This window comes from Mercenaria mercenaria, unplaced genomic scaffold (assembly GCF_021730395.1).
Source record: "Mercenaria mercenaria strain notata unplaced genomic scaffold, MADL_Memer_1 contig_4137, whole genome shotgun sequence".
NCBI lineage: Eukaryota > Metazoa > Mollusca > Bivalvia > Venerida > Veneridae > Mercenaria > Mercenaria mercenaria.
In genome coordinates this window covers 11,765-36,313 of record NW_026462343.1, presented here as the reverse complement: position 1 = coordinate 36,313, position 24,549 = coordinate 11,765, and the positions used below count along the sequence as shown (strand labels likewise).

Here is a 24,549-nt window from a genome sequence, read left to right as displayed (position 1 = left end):
TTTATCATATGAAAACGCAAATAACATTTTATAGTAAGTGTACAATTAGGCAGCAGTTCCAAACATGCAGTCATTCATAAAATTTCTTTTTTAACATACGTAAAAACAAGCATCCTTGTGGAATCTACATGTCGAATAATAGCTGAACTACTATAAGTTTTATATCTTAGGAAAAAGCATTGTAAACATATAAAAGAAAAATATTTGAAACGTTCAAAATAACAACCGATAAGCTCATCGTGTAATTCCATATGTGACTAGTGTCATTATTTGAAAAGAACCTGAGAGTGCTTGGCATATGGATGCTTCTGACCAAATACGAGTGTATATGTTTCCCTACTGCAACTATGTTTTTTTCTAAAATATTTTAAGTATGGCAGAAATTCAAAAAAGTACGGGAGCCTCCATAACTGAATGGTTGAAATCGTTGAACCAGGATCACTTGCCCCTCACTGGTATTGGTTCAAAATCCCTCAAGAGCTGTAGAATTCTTTCATGTGTGTGAACCATCCAGCTGGCTTACGGAAAGACGTTGGTTCAGTCCAAATACGATATTCATCTATGCATGAAATAATGTCTTGAGGGGTAACTAGGATGGTATTTCAAAATTAGAAGCTCGCGATATGGCCTATATTATGTCGGTATAATTTTAAGCCCAATTGAGTCATTGCGACGGCCCTAAATCTGACCACAGAGATCACAGAGACCTAGTGTGGCAGACAAATACTAGTTAATGCCATATATAAAATACCTTAGGATTAGATTATAAGAATATTTTTGAAACCCTCCCTCTTTAGACCATGCTTTAAATGGACCAAATTCAAAGATAACAAACAACTTTCTTTTGAATCAGGTTATTTCTGTAGTGTCATTCAGTTATGCCAGTACGTTTGCATAGAAAAATATCCCGTCAATTGAAACAGACTGGTTACCACGGCAACAACAATTGTTGAAATATTGCCGTGTTATTTCCACTTCCGCTTACTTCTAAGAAGTTATCAAAAATTCACCATGGGATTACAAAGCCGTCTTTTATAAATTGTGGACAGATAAAATTACGATGGTAGAAAGGCGTGACAATAGCCCACCCTAACATTCCTTGCATTTGAGCTAATAAGTGCACTGCAATTAAAAACGATACGCTGAAGATTATAACTCAAAAAATCATAGAAATACTTTAATCCTCACTGAACAAATTCATTTCTACTATGAAGGCGTCTATAAAACATACAGTTTGCCTAAGAAAATTCATTTCGGCTTCAGGTTACTAACATTTCGAGTTGAAAGCCAGTCTGCCTCTCTCAACAAGTGTTACTTCAAATGTTCCTTTTGCTCGAACATACTTTGCAGCTTCCTCCATATCTATTTCTGTCGTACATTTGCCTTCAACATGTGTCAGTCTGCTTGCTTGAATGTGTACAATCGCTCCTTTATTTGGTAAACTGTCCACAAATGTACAAAATGAATGAAGTGTTAGTGAAGTGTTTAAAGAGCTCACCATTTTAATGGGTTGCTCCTTTCTAGTATTCAGCTGCAATACACGGTCTCCGAAATTTACATTAAAGAATGATAATCTTTCTAAACAGCTAAGCGTTGGTATTGTATCAATGATGTGGTCAATTAAATGAAGTCTGTCGAAACTTAAGAAAACAACTTCCGTCAGTTTTGGAGCATTTCGGATATCTTCGATAATGGAATTCACAGCTATTCCTTTAGAATTGTCTTGAACCACCAAGAACTGCAAGTTTTTTGTATTTAACTTTGTATGGTGAGATCCATGTTCATATAAACCCTGCAACCGCAAAAACCTCAGCTCCGAATGTCGAGATAAGTCAAGTTTGCTGCCTGTGCATTTATCTTCATGATCGAAGCATTTAATTCCACACAGGAACAGTTGAGTTAAAGCTTCTGTTGCTGAGATAAAACCACATACATCCACAAGCTCTTGATGCTTTAAAAGCACATCAAACAACGCAAACGAGGTAAGAGCTTTGAAATTATGTGTAGACAGACCAAGCTTACCTTTACAATTTGCTAAAGACAAACTGACTAAATATGAACTTGATGAAGAAATGCACTTTTCATATTCCCCTATGTCGACTCTACAGCTGTCTGTATATGTATTCTCATTCACGACGAGCTTTTCCAACTTTCTTAACGCTGCCATATCCGTTGTATACACTTCTGTGCTAACGGATCTCACATGCTGACTATTATTCCTTAAAAGATTTTCCAGCTCTGAAGGATATTCTTCATCAATAAAGACATCTGATAGAGGTAGATCAAAGCGTTTCAAGCCAGCACTATCACTTTCCTCCAAACAATTTAACAAAAGCGTCTGTAGGGCTCTAAGAGCACCTCTTCCATTTCTTTCCTGTTCAAACAGTTCACTGGCAAGATTATTATATGGTTTCAGCACAACTACAAATCCGAACTTGTAATGTGCTGATTGTCGGTATGTTTTGACATCTCTATCGGCGGCCACCATTTTCCGAACTTCTGTGGAAATATTCTCCATTGCTTGAACATTCATGCCCGTAAGGAAAACAAACATCTGCTCATATTTAAGAAATTCAACCAGTGAAGAATTACATTTAGAAAATATATATTGTTCAATATTTTCATGTTCTTTGTTCATTGAAATATACAGCGCTGCAAAATACTCTTGATAGCTCTTGTGGAGAAATGACAGCTTAATCATTCGGTCGCGTTGCGGTCCAATGACTTTGTTCTTCGACAAGATTCCTACAAAAAGTAAAATGTCCATTTCTATATCAGACAACTCATATCTTTTGCCAATGCCTCTTTTAAATATAAGTTCAGATTCTCCTTCAGGTGTCCCAAAGAACATGTCAAATGCCAGGTTACCAATTTTATATAGAAGGTATACAAAGTCTGTTAACAGTGGTAATTGTGAAATAGAAGCAGGTGTGTGAAGTTCAGACTGTGCTATGTTCATTTGTTTCACTCTATCACTCATCCTGTTTACATCTGATTGCATTTTCTCTCGTTCCATTGCCCTTGAAAAAAGCATTTCTACAGTGTCAGCATATATAGCACATCTAGAATAATTTGTACTAATATCAATATCCCTAAACCAGAGACTAACTAACTGTATCTTTATGATTGGTATTTCTGAAACATTTTCAACTTGTTTCTTTTTCTCGACAGACTCTCGAAACTCTCTTGGATTTCTTTCTTCTGAATATTTTTTGTTTAAATGATTCACAATAAATGATGTCAGTTTATCTGATGCTTTCTTATCTAGTCCTTTTAATTCAATTTGTTGATCAATTTCTTTTATGTTCAGTCTGTTCGCCTCTAATTTCCATGGCCTAGATGTAGTTAAATAAACGCAGTTGTCACTTGCATTTCTGTGAGGAACTTTCTTATTCACAGGACACTCTTTGGTGGACTTTGGATGAGACCATTCGTCTAAACCATCAAGGATAATCAAACATTTTTCATCTTCGAGTACTTGATCAATAAGGTCTTTTTTGTCTGCGGTGAATAACTGTTGTTGAATAATATCATTTACGTGACACTTTTCTGTATCTCTGAGTGAAACAAAAAAGAGAAAATCAAATAACTTCATTGCATCAATATCTTCCTGTGAAAAGTTGTCGTCTGCCATTCCCTCAGTTTGTGCATGGCACCAACAGAGAACCATCTTTTGACAAACGGCTGTTTTTCCAGTACCAGCATTTCCGGTGATGTAGATATTGCGACACTGTCGACCATCTTTGTGAAATACATCATAATAGGATTTTACAGTCGTATAGTTCTTACGAATTATATGGTAATCAACTTGTTGCATCATAGGCTGCACGTAGAAATTAAGTAAAGGAGCATCTTCTTCCTCAAACAAGGCAGAGATTGGCAGGGTTGAGCAATCTAATTGATAGGATTTGATGAGCTTTTTGCACATATCTGTCAAAGGAAAGAAGTCACTTCAAAATAAAAGATATTGTTTTTAAAGTGGTAGTGTTTCTTTTTTAACGCAATATTAAAAAGAAAATCTATGAAGGTAGGTCCGAATGAATTTTCATCCGCGGTGTAATGATTTTGGACAGTAGTTTTCCTTACCCTCGGGGAAGCGCGGATGAGTTCTAAAATTTGAGGAAAGGTTTTCAACACTAAATTATTCAAGTTGTACATTTATATCAACTCACCTATTTACATAGTTGCATAATTTTATATTCCAGAAATCTTCACACCAAATGGTTGCCAAATGGAAGCAAACATATTTATCTTCTAATAGATATATCTAACATTAAATTGACGCTGACTGCAAAAACCAATAAAGAATATATAACAGTAATAATATGTGAAAAGGGAAAAAAGGGAATATCATTTTTCATAAACCCTTCAAAACGTGCTTGTATATAAGTGGCCCAGTTGTTATAGTTACTCATGTCGATCAAGTTTGAGGAATATTTAAAAATCATATATATAGATACCTTTACGTTTTCTTGTTTCTTCTTTGCGTTCTTTATATTCGTTGAATGAGGTTTGCATCTGCCAGATTACTGATTTGACATCTGTTTTTGTATTTGCTTCTATGACTTTAACTGCAAGCTTTAACATTTCATCTTTCTCTTTTCCCTCATCTGCCTCCGGCATCACTCCAGATGTACAAGCGCTTTTCATAACTGCGGAAATGTCATCCTTTGAAGTTGAGATTGACCATTTGGGTTTACCTAGCTTCAAACGATGAATGTCAGAGTAATGTTATAAAAAATTATGTTAAACATACAATAAAGAAAACGTAAAAAGGTACCACATTCAAGTTATCATTTATATATCTAGAAGTGAGAGCGAAAGATTTGTTAGCTTGTTTAGGGTTTAACCCCGTTTTTCAACAGTATTTCAGATATATAACTGCGGGCAGTTAACCTAAGCAGTGTTCCTGGAGTCTGTAACAGTACAAACCTGTTCTCCGCAAATAGCTGCCAACTTTCCCACATGAATCAGTGGTGGAAGACGAATGATTACAGACATAATGTCTTTTATCAAGTCGTGAGGGCATACGCCCCGCCCGGTAATTGAACTCACGACCCCGCGATCCGTAGATCTGCGCTCTCCCTATTGAGCTTAGTGGGAGAGGAGAGCGAAAGGGGTTTCATTACAGTACAAATATATACAGAAGCAGAAAGACTGCTTTAGCTTTCACTCTTCAATATGTTTTAAAGTTTAATTGTAATGTACTAAAATATTCAACATTTTAGTAAGGCCATAAAGTAGGTATATTGTATATGCTAACTTGAGAGTTCAGATACCCTCTATATGACCTATTAGTATTAAATCAACAAACGAACGGTTGGTTATAATTACAAATTACCTCTGACAACTTTTGCATTGCATCCTGGGCTTCTTGATACTGTGCTACCTCTTTTTCTTGAAGTAGTTTCATTAAGATGTCGATATTGTTTTTTAATTCGTCGTCTTCAACTTCCAACGATGCTGAATGTCTGAACTCTTTGGAAACAGTTTGAGCCTGTAAAGAGTTCCCAGAAAACTTTTTTGTTAGGTATAAAATAATTTGATACACGGCTTGTTTAATACAAAACCTGGCTTTAATTTGTTGTACATCAGGATCATCTTGCTCAGATTTATTAATCATGGAATAAGCTACTTACATGTCTTCATATGAATTGCAATGAGAAAGGATAAAAATGCACCAACTTTATACTTTTAAAAGTGCAATATATAATCTGAAATCAATACAATAACATAACTTGTTGGCTATCTAATGGACACCGTAGTATTGAACAATTAAGACGATTTGAAACTAGAAAGACAAAAATGGGCTATGGCAATCAAATACTGACAACAGTATACAGTAAATAAACAGTAATAAACAGTAAATAAAAATAAAGATGTGACAAATGATCAAAGTAAATAAAGTAAAGAAGAGTTCTTTTACCGAGAATGAAATAGTTCATCCCCATTAATGTACATAAAAAAGTTGAAAGTATCTTCTTACGAGCGCTTAACGCTTTGTATTCAACTGTATTCATCTGATATTGCAATGCTCAATAGTTACAAAGAATGTAAGGGTCAGCTGCAGAAAAAATCTAACTTAACGTAAATTTAATATATGAAGAATGACCAACAGAAATGACTAAAGTTAAAGATAAAACCGCACCTGGCGAAATATGTTAACTTTATCTGTAAGGTTTGTAGAAAGTCTTCGAGAGAAGTTTTTGTGATTTAGTATGACGCTCACAATACCGTTAAAGTCCGTTTCCTCGGCTGTCATCTGTGTGATGTAACCTTCCCTTGGCATGTAACATTTGGCAACTTGCCAAGGATCACTGCACCATAGCTGAGCGTCAGTATTCACCCATGAAGGTCCATTATATCTATGTGCAATTTTTATAATTTCTTTGAACTGGTCACAAAGACCCCCTTCTGGGCATTCCCTGTGGAATGACCCACATCTCTTTCGCTTGCACCTATCGTAAATTTTTTTATCGCAGACTAAAGCGTCAGTAGTGCAGGCTGAACATTCTGAATCTGTAGCTATATTTAACTGTGCCAAAATATTGTCGTATATGTCTCGTTGAAAAGCACTTATTTCATCAATAACAAATGGCTGAAGTCCATCTCTTGTATACAATATAGCTAGGCCAGATTTTATCCAGTTGTGAAATTTCTTTTCCGAGAGTTTAGACTTGCTGCTGCAGGCTGCCATTGCACGGGAAATATAACTTTTATTCTTACATTAGTTTCTATTCTTATTTCGAATATGGTTTTAGATATCTCTAGATAAAACGTGCAAATCAATCTACAAATATAGATAAGAGATTATTATATTACGTGTAAACATTTAAGTTTCAGCTTATCAAAAGGTATATGCTTATTTAATTGCGAACTGCATTTACCATTCACATCATTTCCAGCAGCATCGGTGCTCAGTAAAGTACTTACATGATACATATGCCTTACTCTTTTGCCGGAAATGGGCATTTTAATATCAAAATACAATTTGATAAAAACTGACCTTTGCAATGATAGTCATTTAAATAGACATCATTACTGGGCGGAATAGATAACCCGGTCCAATAATAATAAAACAGCTTTTGTCTCGGTATATATTCTGGCATCCCTTAGATGTGTAAATGCGATAAGTAGTATAGGGGCCGGTTTGGCGCCACGACTGCGCATGCGTGAGAATGATGTCATGCGCTGCGGCCATTTTGAATCTATGTTTAGAACGACACTATCTTTCTATTTTAAGAATGACTTCACAATGTTATAAATAGAAATCAATTTTAAGACTGAAAATAACTTTTTGTTCTATTAATATAAATGTTTCCCGGAAGTATACAGAGCTGACTTATATACCTATCTAGGGCGTGTTTGCGCACATTGAGGGTCAGGTGCTCAGCCCTAGACGGGGAAATAACACGAAAACAAAAACTATACATTGATACTGTTAAATTAAAAATCATATAGATTCATCTATAGCCTAAATTAATAAATACATTGTATGGTAAACAAAGAATTTATTAGTAATAAGCAAAATATGTATCACATCTTTTAATTTAAAACATTAAGCTTTTTTTAAGATAGCTACGTTAGAAATCACGTTAACTGAAAATAAAAGACTACTTTCTTGCTTATGATGTTTCCTCCTTGGCGTCCACTGACAAAATGACTCTAATCATAAATGTATTATCCCTAAATGCGCATGCTCGGACTTATTTTTACAATGACTTCATAAGCTTTATTTAGATAAGGTCATGAGTGTATCAAACGTGATCATGGTCACAATGTCTATCGTGTGTTGATTTAAGGCCGGATAGACGGATAATAAGAAGTAAACATTTCAAAGTTAATCCCTTTAAAGTCGCCACAATGTCTGGCGTGTATTTATTTAAGAGCGGATGCAGTAACAAAGGCCTATTGATCTGTCCAAGTTAATCCGTGTATTGAGTACAGGAAGGGAGGCGACATCAGGTGTGAGTCACATATAGACCGAAGTGCCTCTTTAATACCATCAATAATATGGTGTTAAAGAACATTCTGATAGTATTCTAAAAACAATGGCAACATTTTCAATGACCATTTAGTTCTCTTCAAGCGCATTTGTTTGACACCAAGTTCGTGAAAATATTTAACAAGATAGGAGAAATTCCATTATGAAAATTTTGCTTGCGAAATTTGAATTTACCGCCCAAAAACAGTTTGTAGTGACGTCACTTTAATCTTTAAACGCAAATATCTCGAGAACGGATCAAGATTGAGGTATATATCTATACATTTTCTGAACCAACGCGACGAGATCTTTCGAATGGTACTTGTTTCAAGAGTTTATTGGAAAGTTTAAGAAAAAGATTTAAACTCGCTGTTGCGTCATAACTCGAAAACGGTTGAAAATCGAATCGAGAATAGGGGGTGTAAATGAAAGATTTTTATGAATTCTATTACATGACATTAACATCTCAGAATTAATGAATAGAAAGTGTGTCACAAAATGGGAAAAACTGATTGTTCAATGTTAACTGTATTTCTGTTCATTGAAAATAATGACGATTTCCTAGAATAGTCAGGCTTTCTAGAACCTATTTGTACTTTAGACAGCCTCCTAAAGGACTACGAAAGCTTTATAACACAAAATACTCGTTTCTATAAGTTTCTCCTAAAAGTCAAAGAATTGACCGAAATTTAATCCGCTATTGCAGTTTTGTAAGTATTAGTGTCAACATTGGCCAGCTTCCTTGCATACATTATCTTAAGCTGATCTCAAGTCAAAAAAATATTAATACTTAATGTCCGCTGGTCCTTAAAAGGTTGAATTTCATGCATGGTCTCGTAAAATCCTGCACAGGCTTGCTCTAGGTATCAAGAGTGGCGCCCACGTGTTAGTTCATTTCAGCGCGTGATATTGAGGAGTAGGTAATATTTTATCTTACAATTTCATTGAAAAATAGTATTTCAGTTATTCTCGTGTCGTTTTAATGCTTTTTATTTTAATGATTGGTCAAGTCATAGACAGTACGTAATTATATCATTGTTATACATTTTCTTTCAAGTGGTTCTTTCTTTTATACAAAAAAGAGGTTAAAGTGTTCTATTTTACGCATGAGTGATTTGACTTCCGGTTTAAGTTTACTGCCTTATAGTACTTATGGAGACCTTTGGTTAGATACCCTACATACTTAGCTTAAGTTCAATTATGAAGGAGTTAGCCGGGTTTTAACGCTTGATTGATTTTGGCTCATTATTCCGTGTCTTTTGGAAATACAATTATTAAAGTATACATTTTCCGAATCTTCTTGACGAGACCTTTCCTACGATACCTCACTTGACGACCAGGTTCGAGTCTGGGAACGCGCAGAAAATGTGAATTTTACGCGTGATTGATCTCACTTCCGGTTTGAGTGTACCAACCTATAGAACTCGTCGAGACCTTCGGTTAGACCCAACATGCCTACGTTATCTTTAATAATAAAGGCGTGAAGCCGGGTGTTTCCAGATGAATGATTCCGGTTTTATCCTCAATACCTGGAAAACGGATAGAGATAGACCCATAATAGTACATATTTTCCGAACCTACTCGAAAAGATCTTTCTAACGGTACCGGTCCCAAGCCTGTAGGATGACTTTGAAATTTAATGACTTCATTTCCGGTTGGTTATGGTAAAGTGTAGCCTATAGGCCCTAAAACGTCTTATTTTTGATGATTTTTAGCAACCTTCTCAAAAAGTACCTTACTGGTTCTAAATGGTCATTGAAAATGTTGCCAATTTTTTTTAGAAAACTATCAGAATGTTCTTTAACATCATATTTATGATGGTATTAAAGAGGCACTTCGGTCTATATGTGACCCAGACCTGATGTTGCCTTCCTTCCTGTACTCAATACACGGATTAACTTGGACAGATCAATAGGCCTTTGTTAATGCATCCGTCCATAAGTAGACAGACGCTAGACCTTGTGGCGACTTTAAAGGGATTAACTTTGACAGTTGAATAGGCTATTGTTAACGCATTCGCTCTTAAATAAATACACACCAGACATTGTGGCGACTTTAAAGGGATTAACTTTGACTTGTTTTCTTCTTATTGTCCATCTATCCGGCCTTAAATCAACACACGCTAGACATTGTGACCATGATCACGTTTGATACACTCATGACCTTATCTAAATAAAGCTTATGAAGTCATTGTAAAAATAGGTCCGAGCATGCGCATTTAGGGATAATACATTTATGATTAGAGTCATTTTGTCAGTGGACGCCAAGGAGGAAACATCGTAAGCAAGAAAGTAGTCTTTTATTTTCAGTTAACGTTACTTCTAACGTAGCTATCTTAAAAAAAAAGCTTAATGTTTTAAATTAAACGATGTGATACATATTTTGCTTATTATTAATAAGTTCTTGGTTTACCATACAATGTTTTTATTAATTTAGGCTATAGATAAATCTATATGATTTTTAATTAAACATTATCAATGTATAGTTTTTGACTTCGTGTTATATCCCCGTCTAGGGCTGGGCACCTGACCCTCAATGTGCGCGAACACACCCTAGATAGGTATATAAGTCAGCTCTGTATACTTCCGGGAAACATTTCTATTAATAGAACAAAAAGTTATTTTCAGTCTTAAAATTGATTTCTATTTATAACATTGTGAAGTCATTCTTAAAATAGAAAGATGGTGTCATTCTAAACATAGATTCAAAATGGCCGCAGCGCATGACATCATTCTTACGCATGCGCAGTCGTGGCGCCAAACCGACCCCTATACTACTACGGTAGAACAGTAATTTCTAGATTTGTTAATACAACAACCTAATTAACAAGCATGTAACCTTTTTGTATTATTTTTTACAAAAGTGTCTGAGTGCAAATATTCAAAAAGGTTTGGACAACGCGTAGTCATATACATGTGTACATGTATTGATCATTTCGGATCAAAGAGGCAATTAATATAATAGGGATATTATAACAGTAGCTCGGTCTGTGATGTTGTATTCGGCTCGGGTAGATTTTTGCCAGATCGGATCTCACGAGGCGCACAAGTAATCCGACCGACCTTGCAAAATCCACGAGAGCCGAATATAAAATCCCAGATCTAGCTACTGTTATAATGACCCTTTTATTATATACCTCTTCGTTTTTATCTGTTGTGTTGTTGCTTCAATGCGCTATTTACAGAGCTGTGCCAGGTCATGAATATCAATGAAAGTAGTCCGGCAGCATACGATACGGAACGTACAATTTCATTGTGAAATACAAGCCGATGTTTTTACAGAAGGTATACTAGTATAACAAATACGTATACAAGTCCGCTTAAGCCGATGATATGGATGTGATGAATGTATCCACATTTCACTACCTCTCAGAAAGAGACTGAATCCAACCGACTCGTCTGCTATCATTTTCTTGGCTGCAACTTCTTCTCATATGCTGACTTTGCCACCGACCGTCCCTGAGCGGTGCCCACTTTATTTGTCCGTTTTGCCTTACTTGTAATTTTTCTGCATTTGTGTGTGCGTGTGTGCATGCGTGCGTGCGTGTGCTTACACTACAGCGGTCTAGGTAGGCTGCGTTGTTTAGAACGTGACTTTCCCTATTGAATATTCTCTGCGTTCGTTCGTGTGTGTGTGCATGCTTGCTTGCTTGCGTGCGTGCGTGTGATTACACTGAAGTGGTCTAGGTAGGCTGCATTGTTTGGAACGTGACTTTCCCTGTTGAATATTCAGCCTTGTTTCCCCCCCCCCCCCCCCCCCACCCATTCATCCCCCTTTTCTACCCCATCCCCATTTTTATATATAATATAAATGTACTTGTTGTTGGATATTTGAAGTAACCCATCTACTATATAGCTTTCAAGTACAGTTTCTATTTGTGGCGGGCCTACTTTGCGATTTATAGCTCTTGCTGTAATTGCTGTGCAGATCTGTCCTTACCTTTTACTATTGATGTTCATTGACTAACTATAACATCAATAGTAACTTTATACATGAATTGATTAGTTGGTTGTAAAGAAACTAGATTTAAATTGATACCGAAATAAAGTAATAAGCAAAAGAGAAAGATTTGACCTCTGTTGAAAAAATATTACTTCTGAAATTTAAGAGAGTACTTAATCATGGAGGTTGGAATTTTATTTAGTCTATGGAGTAATCTACACACTGCCCGATAATTCATAAAACAAATGCCCATTTAAATAGATGAATTTCTGAAGACTCAGATGTGCGGCATGACACTTGATGGCTTGCTGAAGTCGAAAATTAAGAAAATGCAGTTTTAATACGTATCTGAAAACAAATATATTCCGCAAATTTCTTTTGTGTTACGATCAAAATATAGTGGCTGCCATTTAATATGAATTATTTAACTGTCCATAATTTTCTCATTTTTGAGCCGGTTTTTGACAATTCTTTCATTTCCTTAAATGAAACAAGGTTTATTAGATAACACGAACACGAAGACGAGTTTCCTTTTCCCTTCAAATTATCTTTTGTGGAATTTGTCTTCTTTCACAAAAATCAGACAATAAAAAGATATTCTATAAGTTAAAATAAATACTGGCTAGCTTCATGTATATTACATTACACTAAATGTAAATACCGTGATAAAACGCAATTAAAGAAAAGTGATTACCTGGTAGCTTATGGTATATCTTGACTTTTTCGTCTAACTAACTAACTGCAAGCTTTATTAAAATCCTATTTTGTCAAAGTGATTATAATATCCGTTATACTTGGCGTATGTCATATTGTACATTGTTCAGTTTATTGATTATGTAATTCAGATCATTAAACCTTTTATTGTAAACAGTTTGATATTTCAATACATAACCTTGCATTATATTACGAAGATAATAAGTCTTATATAGCAAACTAATTTATACAATTAGGTGATTGAATGTGCATTGTATTTTGTCAATTGTCTTTGTATTTTTGTAAAAGGTACATTTTTCAAACATGTGAAATATTAAAATCATACGTCATTTTAAAAAGGCAAGTTTGTATAATAAATCATAATACAATTGTCGATAAGATGTTGGTTTAGAAAGTCGACAAAGTTACATTTTCACGCTTAATAAAGCTTTTTAAATACGCCATTTTATAATTATACTTAAATGCATAGAGAATTATAAATTATGCCAATGTCGCAAGGTTGTAGCAACTAAAATCCAATGTAGGACTAGTTCTAATCATCAAATAATTTTACACAAATTAAATCCTAATTCTATTGAGATATATCAACAATCACACTGTGTTTGTTTTTAAATAATTTGTTACATGATTCAAAATTGTTAGTACAATATCTACCCAATACTGATGTAAAATACTTGATAAAAAATCTGAAAATGACTTTTTGGGGTTTGCCATAACCTGTGTTATTTCAATGGGACATGGAAATGTGCTCCTTATGCCCGATAATTCGCTATAACTATAAAGGTAAAGTTTCTTGTTAAGCGTGAGTGCCAATTTAAGTAAATCACCCAGCACTGAAAACAAAGACAAATATCAAACAGGGAATGCCACGCACCAAAACCGCAGCCTCCCCAAAACGAAACCCACAGCACGCAGACGTGCACACCACGCGCACACACACACATACACGCGCGCACACACAGTCAATACACGAGGACAAAACGAACAAACAAAGGAACACAGTGGGGCACCACCTTGGAACGGTCAGTGGCAAAAACACCACTGGGGAGCTTAAACCGGTTTATGGTGCGCACCCAACCTCACTCTTACCTGAGCACTAGTCGGGATATCAGCGGCGGCGGCTGGGAATCGATTCCGGATCGCTAGCGTTGTAGTCAAACCTGCTAATCACTTAGCTTTATCCCTCTTGCGAAAACGGCTTATGTATTATTGAATTAGAGGAAGTGTCGAGGTCTTATTTGAGAACACGTATCTTCATCTTGCCAGGAATGAAACGGGTAAGCCTGGTACGAACATGACCTGTCAGCATCAAAGGTCATAGGTCAAAGTTCGGTAATATTTCAAAACTATTTCTGACAATTCAAGTGATAACGGGATTAAATGGCTACTTGTCCTTAAGCTAAGTCCAACGATACTTGGAGGCATCCTTGGGTCTAGCCATCTTAGCCGGGACCAGCACACAACCATTTACAGCTGCTTTAGTCCCTTCTAAGCTTGAATGGCATCATGTTGACTTCCACACAACAAAGCGACAACATATATGGTAAGAGTAGGTAGCTGGTACGTAAGACTTGAACATAAGATAACGCGTATTGTAGTGTCTTTATACTGAAATTCACTTAACCCTCCTAACCTCTAGATCTACTCCAGCTACTTGATCTTGGTTTTAAACTGTAGCAAGGACCTACACATTTATGTAGTATGGGTATATCATAATTGCTCGATCTAGGTCGAAAACGTTCCAGATTAGGTCAAAATATTGATATAAAGTTCAAACACTATCCAATCATCTATGATCTGCCTGACCTCTATGTTTACCCAAGGTACCAGATCTTTATCTGCAGCCAGAACGTAGGTGTGTATGTTCTGGTCATCGGCGCTCAAACCAAACAATAAACATTCTAGGCATGGTCAAATTACTGATGCCTTGACTCTACTGTCCTAACATACACCTTCCTCGACCCTGAGGATACCACATTTATATGTCAGTATATGGCTCGGTCAAAGGGGATCGAACCAGGTTGGAAAGCTTTAAACGCCTAAAATTGCCGCTATGCGGTACCTATAGCAAGTCTCTTGTTACAATTCACTATGTCAAAACGCGTTGTGCATCATGCTATATTGCAAAGTTCTTGGTGCTTACTTTTATGTTCCAAATTGTAATCGTTTTAAATTGAACTGATGATATGAAGTGAAGCCAAATGCAATAAAAGAATTTACTAACAGAAATAATCACTCTAAACTATTCAATATACAATTAGTCACCAAGCACTACAGAGACAAGAGACTTATGCATTTAAATAGTCAATATGCAGTTGTCATCAAGCATCAGACATAGACGTACCTAACATTAGTATACATGAAAAGCAACACCAAGGCACATGAAAGTTAACAGTGTTTCATTATAAATATAACAAACCAGGATACATTTGTCATAAAGCAGTATGCATGTACTGGCGGATATGCACTTACATATTGATATAATAGAGCAAAAAACTCGCCGAAATTTACATGCCCAAATGCCTTTTAAAGAGACATTTTCCAAGATGAACTTTCATGCTCCGTTTGTTCACTGAGATACAGTCTGACATTAATGAAGCTTTTAATGGAACCTCGAGGTACCTTGATGATATTTTAAATATGGACAACCTATATTTTTCAGACATTACTGCTTAACATGGCTAATACTTCAGATATAGAAGCATCAGTTTTTGACTTACATTTAACAATTGTGAATAGTAATTTAGAAACAAAATATATGGTAAAACATACTATTTCAATTTTGAAATTGTCAACTTCCCCCACCTTAATTGGGATGTCCCTCGAGCGTCATCATACGAAGTCTATATTTCACACCTTATTCGTTTGCTCCAAGTTAGAGGATCTTAATGATAGAAATCTTCATATTACCAAAATGTTATTACAACAGGGTTACTGATATCATAAACTACGAAAGGCTTTCATTAAATTTTACTACAAATCGTCCGAACTTTTAAAGAAATATAACACAAACCTTAAACACTTCTAAAACTTGGTCTTAAAACTATGGGGATGTAGTTTATAAAATTCGGAAAATTAAACATAATGCTTATTTAAATAAAATATTTGTAAAATGCGTAAAAAAGTTTATCAAAAAGGATACAATACGAAAATCGTTAAGCACAATACATGTTTGGAAACTGGCCCCTCTACAGTTAGTCGCTAGCCTTTCCTATTTGATGGTGAAATGAATCATAAAGTGCAAGACTCTTTGATGCTCTTCTCCTAAATCTTACATAAAACGGACGGAGGGAGTGGACTTGCATCCCTTAAAAGTTAGGCTCTTGATGCTCTGTTCAGACAAGTTGTTGAGTACATTGATGTAATTAAACCTTCGATCGACCCTATGTACATGTTTTACTTTATATGATCTGGTATTTTAGCCTTTCTCAGTGGGGAGTTATTTTATTTACACAGTATTGTCTTCAAAAAAAGGTTAGTTTTGGTGGTGTGTGACCTAGACAGGCTTTTTGTAGAAACAGAGCCAATGATCTTATTTACAAGGCTAAAAAGATATATTTTAGTAGCTCATTTGAAAATCATAAAAGTGATTCTAAATCCTTATGGAAGTCCCTGAAAGAACTTGGTTTACCATCTAAAAAGGGAAATTCATCAGCTAGTAGCAATATTGGTTTGAAAACAGGGGATGAGATTTGTTTTGATAAATATAAGGTAGCTGAAAATTTTAATATGTTTTACTGCACTGTTGCATCTAATCTTAATGCAAAGTTACCTGCAGCATTGCGCAAATTTGGCAAGCAGTTTGTGTGTAATTTTTATTCATCAAAAGGAGTTTTACCAAATAGTTTTTCTTTTTCACTGATGACCGAAAAAGGTATTTTAGTGTACATGTATTTAAATAAGCTAGGGGCAAACAAATCTACTGACTTAGACGGAACTCCATCTCGTTTTGTTAGAGATAGTGCGTCTGTTATTACTTTTCCTTTAACTCATTATAAATCTGTCACTGATACAAGGTACTGTACCTGGTGATTTGAAGGCAGCAAGAGTTGTTCCTCTTTTCAAAAGGAATGATAAAACTGAAGTTGGAAACTATCGGTCTGTACCTATTTTATGCATTATTTCTAAAATGTTTGAAAAGGTAGTTTATGACCAAATTTGCTCTTATCTGAAGGGAAAGGATATATTATATAAGTTTCACAGACACTTATCTAACCCATCTATCAGATTTCATTAGATTTCATATGGATAAAGGTCACCTTGTTGGCATGATTTTAAGGGATCTTCAAAAAGCGTTTCACACTGACGACCACTCAGTTCTTCTTATGAAATTAGAAGCCATGGGTCATAGTACTGGTGTTTTATAACGGTTTAGGTCATATCTTTCAGATAGGCAACAACTTGTGGATGTGTCTGGTTCTTCTTCTTCTCGTGGTATGGTTACGTGTGGTGTTCCCCAAGGATCTATCTTGGGACCCTATTCTTAGTATATGTGAATAATATGCAGGCAGTGGTAAAAAATAAACTTCTTCTGTATGCAGATGATTCTGCCATTCTTGTTGCTGGGAAAACAGGTAATTCATTGAAAAAGAACTGACAGATGAACTTCAGTCTGTCAGTCAATGGTTAATTGACAATAAATTATCTCTTCATTTGGGTAAAACAGAGACAATTCTTTTTGGTTCTAAACAAAGGTTAAAGTCAGGAGCATCTGTCAATGTTAGTTGCAATGGAACTGAAATACAGTCAACTGCATCGGTCAAATATCTAGGTGCTACACTTGATCAGTCTCTGTCAGGTTTATCCATGGCCAGTTCTTTTGTAAAATGGCCAATGCTAGGTTAAAGTTCCTGTACAGGAAACGTGATCTTCTCACATTCCACACTAAGAAACTTCTGGTTATGGCCCTCATCCAGTGTCATTTCGATTACTCCTGTTGTTCCTGGTATCATAGTCTTATTAAGTATTGGAAGGATAAACTTCAAGTCACTCAGAATAAATTAATTAGGTTTGTTCTTAATCATGGTCATATGTCTCATATTGATAATGAACATTTTAAGGTGTTAAATTGGTTACCTGCTAAAATAGTGTTGAACAAAGACCCTTTGTAATGTTTTTAAAATAAAAAAATGGTCTTGCTCCAGAATAAATGAGTGAAAACTTTATTCCCCTCGACTCTATTCATTCTTATAGGACTAGGTCAGGTGAAAGTGGATGTTATATTTTACCCAAAGTCAAAGGATTTGGTGCTAAATCTTTTGCATATAATGGCTGTGTCCTGTGGAACAAATTACCCTCTTCTCTTAGGAACATTTCAAAGTTAAGTAATTTTAAATTTTCAGTAAAAAGTCATATATTTAATATGTAATTATGGTTATAAATCAGTCATATCATTTCAAAGTTTTATGTATACATTGTCTTTCTTAATTTAGGCCTGTGATATTTCATTCCATGCCTCTCTATGTCAATGTCATCAATACCTAAGGATCACAATGGAAATAAGAGATTTAGTTCCCTTGTTTGTGTTATCCTTGGTATGATGTTATTGACATGGTTTCATTTTTCATACATGTTTATTGTTTTATTGTTTTATCATGTATGTGGATATGTTTTACCATGTTTTATGCATAATACTGAATTAAATCTATCTATGTCTAACTTCTTGGAAATAGAGTAAGTGCGAGGTTGGCATGCCCTAAACGCGTTTAAACCCCTAGTTACCTTTATATAGGTTAGTGACCGTTCCAAGGCGGTGCCTCTGTTTCAGTTTTTTTGTCTGTTTCGCATTTTGTATTGCGTATGTTGTCTAGTTTGTTGTGTTTCTTTCCTCTTCCTCCATCGCCCCCTTGCACTGTGTCTGCCGGCCGTCCCTGGGCGGTGCCCCACAGTGTTGTTTTTTTTCCTGCTTCTCTCTCTCTCTCTCTCTCTCTCTCTCTCTCTCTGTCTGCTGCCGTGGTTAGCGGTGGTTAAGGAACGTGGCTTCCCTGTTGACCCATCCGCTTAATAATAATCAATAGGGAGAGCGCCGATCTACGGATCGCGGGGTCGTGAGTTCGATCCTCGGGTGGGCCGTCTGTTCTCCGTGACGATTTGATAAAAGACATTGTGTCTGAAATCATTTGTCCTCCTCCACCTCTGATTCATGTAGAGAAGTTGGCAGTGACTTGCGGAGAACAGGGTTGTACTGGTACAGAATCCAGGAACACGGGATAGGTTAACTGCTCGCCGTTACATAACTGAAATACTGTTGAAAAACGGCATTAACCCAAAACAAAACTATTTTCCATGTTGAATATTCATCTTTGTTTTTTTTCCACTTTCCCCCAACACCCCCACCCTTTTATTTACCCCTTACCCCTTTTTGTATTTTGCATATGAACAAAATGTACTTGTTGATGGATTTTTGAAGCAACACTTTACTTTATTTTTCCGTTAAAGTTTCTTATTGTTGTGGGAGACATTACATTCTCTCTTCTTTTCGGGTTTTGGTGTACATCTATTATGAAGCATGCCCCTTTAAAACTATACATTTTGATTTTTGCAGATATGGAGCACTATATAAATGCCGAATATTTAAGCCATTGCACTGCTGATTTCTGGGTTTTAAACCAGTGCCAAGACACTTGCAGACTTTGACCCTGATCAAGCTGATTGACTCCAATAGGGAGATATGTCCAACATTTCAGTAACTGTTTCCTAGGCAAAGCTATATTCAGTGAAACTTGTAATAATTGGGGCCTATTTCATAGGTGACTATAACACAATTTTATAATGTAGCATATACTCAGTATTTGATATTTTGACAAGCGAAATGGGCTTATCAACACATATATTAATAAAACGTGTGATCAAACTGAACCTTAAAGTATGAATTCAAGCTTTCCAAAAGATAGTGTTCTTTTTTTTTAACATTACGGCTAAATTCCGATCAAGTTAAAATACCCCAATCCTGCCGAATAGCCATGATCCGGATGTGTGACTGCTTGATTACAGACTTAGCACATCTCGCGATCGTGGTATACATCGGTCGAATTATTTTACCCCAAATTTTACAATATATAAGAACAACAGAAAACACAAAAGCTTCTGTACCTCTAGAAAAGTTCTAACATTTAGATTTTTTATAGTTAATATTTTGATACAACTTAGATGATTTATCATCAGTACAAATTTATAACACTGATATGTTAATCCTGTTACCGACAATTTAAGCACATGGTGTTGTTCTTTCTTTATTTACATGTTTTAAGTATACCAACCCCAGAACCAACCTGGACAGTTTAAAACAAAGGAGCATGTAGGTAAGTCGTAAGTCAGTTTATCATTCTCGGAATAGGTCTGCATGGTTTAACAGACATGTGAGGAGATTTGAAAAACATCGCTCGCTACGCTCTCTCCGTCCACTAATCCCTCACAGCATTTGTTAAATATTTGATATTTTGACAAGTAAAAGGGACTTATCAATTCACATAATAAAACGTGTCATTATAGTAGATATATCTAAACCTGAAAATATTAATTGAAGGTTTTCAAAAATAATATTGTTCTTTTCTAATGTGTACTGTTAGTGCTATATCAAGGTCAAGTTAAAATACCCCGATCTAGCAGAAATAAGCCAATCCTAGCTGACTACCAAACTGGGCACATCGCCTGACCGGGGTATTTTACATCGATCAGATTATTCTACTTGGATCGGGGTAATACAAGAACAACATAAAAACACATAAGATTAAGTATGTCTTTTAAAGTGCTTAAATATATATTTTATAACGTAAATATTCTTGATACAGCTTAGCTATATATCAACAATGCAAACACGCCCATGTACAATTGTATCTGTTTCACTTTTGTGAAAAACCTGAAGTTTTATACATTTATCTTACAAAATTGTGAAGATAGTATGAGCACTGGCACTTTCTTAATAAAAAAATATCAAAACTTTTGTACTTTTTATATATCATGTTACCCCCGTTACTCCGACCAGTGTGTATAATATATCTCGATCGAGATTATATGTGCCCAGCCCTTTAAAATTATTTAAGTATACAAAAGAACCCAATTGCGCGATTTGTGTGTCAGTTCATGGGCATGCACAATTAGCTGGCTTACGTGATATATATATCATGCATTTCTTATAATAATTTAATGATAAATCTATATAAATACATGTAAACGACAATGTATGCATTGTATTTAAGTAGCAAACTTAAGAAATAATTAAACTTACAGATTGTTCAAATAGAAACCACCACCACATTTTTGTTAGCTTTGATTGGAAGATGAAAATTATGTTTTTGGACTCCTATGTGTATGACTGACATGTAAGTTGTTTTTTCTTACCATAAAATTTATTGATAAAGTTTTATTGGCTGTTAAAGTCATGTCCTAGATTTTGACACGTTACCCCTTTTTCAAGTTTTTTTTTGTGTAAAAGTGTCCCCAGTTAATTGCATTTTTTCTGCTACATGTATTTGATTTATTTTGATATGACTTATTTATCTATTATAAAGGAAGATTTTCCTAATTTCTTCAAAAATATTACGAAGCCTCTATACAAATACATGGTTCCCCAAAAATGCCGTTTTCAAGGGCAGATAACTCTTTTTCAATACCGGTGACCTATGACTTTTATTACATATTTTGTTTCTAACATTATTGTCCTTCAATATCCAAAGTTTGAAGAAATTCTATTATTTGGAAAAATTTCGCCCATCTCATATACAGGAATTCTAGCGTACGCCAGACACACGTTTCTGACCCAAGAAACAAACTATAATATTGGCATTGGAACTAAAAATACAAACTTCAAGTAAGCACTATCAATTTTAGATATATGTGTAGCAAAGTACAGTCTGAATAAATATTTACAAAATTTTCCGTAACCTACCTTCATATTGTGTAAGTTTTCTTTATGCTTATCAAAGATATCATATATGATTACAAATAACGTTAATTTCTGATAATTATCGAACGTATCCGGCGATGGTCGAAAATTTTCATAATAAACTGGATCTCGTAATGCTGTTTAACCATGGTGAATTTTGTACCGTATATACACTTGAATTCAACGCCAATACAGTTGAAAATACCGTCTACACATAATGAAAAGGATATCAATGAAAGTTGAAACAATCACACATACCCTACACAAAATATAACGTAATAAAACTGAAATCACCGCATATACAGCTGAAACCCCCGCATGCAAATGTAAAACCAATCCATATGAAGTTGCAAGTACTAGTGCCTCGTATACAATAGGAAGCATAATTTTTATTATTTTTATATTTTACTATATCAAGTTAAAAGCACAGTGTATGTAGTTTAAATAGCAATTATACATTGAAATCACCGTATATACCGATAAGGGCATCCCGTGTACAGATAAATCCACATACAAAGTTCAACGCACAATAGTTTGAGGTGACGCATATGTAACGTAGAAGCGCCACATAAACAGTTGAAAGGACTGTATGAAAAGTTAAGTATGCGGCACAATCAGATAAAAGCATTAAACGCATACAAGCAGAGGCATATAAATACAACTATGGCGCTCCATAATCTTTGGCAGTCTGACTTAAATGATGGGAAAATATGATAAGGAAGCACGAGTGCGTGCTGGAAAAAATGATGATTGAAATATATTTCTCAGTAAGATAGAACATTTTGGATTGGAAATAAATAAAGAAGCCATTTCTTTCTTTTTAGCTCACCTGTCACATAGTGACAAGGTGAGCTCTTGTGATCACCCTTCGTCCGTCAACAATTTCTTGTTTTATCTTATAATGCCTCGGCTAGAATTTGTGGGTATGCAGTATTGCAAATTCAATTTTATTATGTTATAAAACCGAGACATTTTGTGGACTGTATTTGTAGGTCTTTCCCCTGTCATCCGTCCAGCTCGCTTCTATAAAGGAGGGGTCAATTATACACACAAAGTAGCGATGTTGGGCGCAGGGTGACAAATCGTTTGCGATGTTCGGTAGCAAATTATTGTAAACCTCGTCGGATAAAGTGTAATGTGTCTAAATATTACCTTAGGGTCTTACTTTTTCTTTATATATCTACGTTTGTTCAGAGAAATGTTTTAATTCAATACAAATTGAGTTATTTGAGCCAGTAAGTTAGAACCTTCATTCTTTTATTACACATTAAGCGTTTTAGGAAACGTTGTTCGTTTTCAGATTTCCCGTGTCTTTGACGTGATGTTGCCCTTTGTTGATTACTCCTGTAGCCTTTACCTGTAATGTCACTGTGATAAAGAAATTGTACTTCAGGTCGACGACTAAACAGCGGAATTAATTACATGAAATTCATTATCCTGATTTATCCAAGAGTTGTTGCAAATTCAAGTTTGTAATCTTGAAAGGAAAGTTAAGAATGTATTCTTTCAGCATTAAAAGAAACTGATAATTGAGAATGTATACAGAACCCCTCGAGTCCACCATACAAGGGGTTTTACGTCTCTATCATTGTGACAGGTTGCGGATGATAACCTATGTGTCGCGCTCAGTAGGAAAGAAAATGTATAATCAGTCGGTGGAGCACTCGCCCTATAATCAAGATGTCGTAGGTTTGATGCACGGACTGACCTTTCATTTTTCTCAACCTGTCACATTTGGCGCCAAACTTTGAGATCGGGTCAGTCTTACAACGCTTGCAGCATTGTGTACATCTGAAATTTGAGGACGAATTTCCAGTTTGTGCAGGTGTATGTCTCGGTACGAACTTGGTCATATTATAAGGGAAGAAAATGTGCATGTCGGCCCGGGCGCGAACTTAGGACCCCTTGCTACCCTGTGTCGTATGTATAATCTAAATGCATCATTTAAATTGAAAAGCCACCGCTTCATAAATTAATTAGATACACAGAACTGCAACCCTAGAAATAATTCAACCATTTTTTTTCAAAACCAACTTAGTGGGCATATGTACTACCGGACAATATAATTACACCTTTATTTATTCAATCTGGGATGTACTATAACACCTGTTCATATTTACGTACAAGCAAAGTATAATATCTTCATTATAACATGTTGAGTGACACCTTATCATAAATTTTTTAACTATGCAGAGCAAGGGTTGTAAACTAACAGATATATATGCCTCTAACTACCTGATAAATACCAGTCAAGAGTTGCCATTCTTTGCGATCACATCCCAAAACCTAATTTATTGGGATTAACAAAAATAAAGCACGTTTGTATAAACATTTTTGTTTAATTGAAGAACTTAGAGATCAATTGCAATGCCTTAGTTCATGTTTTCCATCTTTGAAAATTTATGTTCTATCTCTTCTTTTACGGTGGTATGTTTAGGACATGCATTTATTTTTTTAAGATTAAATTATCTCGTGCGCACCACATCTTACCTCGTGCGCACGACATCTTATCTCGAGCGCACGACATCTTATCTCGAGCGCTCGACATCTTGTATCGTGCGCACGGCATGTTATCTCGAGCGCTCGACATGTTATCTCGAGCGCTCGACATCTTATCTCGTTTGCACGACATCTTATCGCGTGCGCACGACATCTTATCTATATATATTAAGGCCCTTTGTGTGTATTTAGGTCATCAGTAAAAACATACGGACAAGCAGATAATTAGGGTCACGCCTTTTCAGATGTTATTTAAACTTCCCACAAGTACAAGTTTATCACATCATTTGGGAGAGCAGTGCACATAATTGGCCATCCTATCTTCAAAATTAAAAGAACATAATAAAAGATGCTTACTGCATGTTAGAATAGCAACAAATCGCAGTTCGACTGATAGTATCAATTCGCACATTGTCAGAAATAGTTAGGAAATAGCATGCATGAATTAAGGGGAAACGGGGAAATTCTTTGATATATGGGCGAAGCGTAGATACTAAATCTTTAATTTGTCAAGGACTTAAAGTTA

General features: G+C 35.5%; 1 protein-coding gene across 1 annotated transcript; it reads right to left on the bottom strand.

Annotated features, from left to right (window-relative positions):
- Positions 1–12,725, bottom strand: LOC128553639 (uncharacterized). The gene is made up of 5 exons (XM_053534814.1): positions 12,621–12,725; positions 6,149–6,790; positions 5,342–5,497; positions 4,461–4,704; positions 1–3,930 (listed from the first exon to the last, which is right to left on the bottom strand). Exons 2-5 carry the CDS (start codon positions 6,695–6,697, stop codon positions 1,268–1,270), a joined length of 3,612 nt encoding a protein of 1,203 aa, XP_053390789.1. The 5' UTR covers positions 6,698–6,790; positions 12,621–12,725; the 3' UTR covers positions 1–1,267.
- Positions 12,726–24,549: the final 11,824 nt, after the last annotated feature.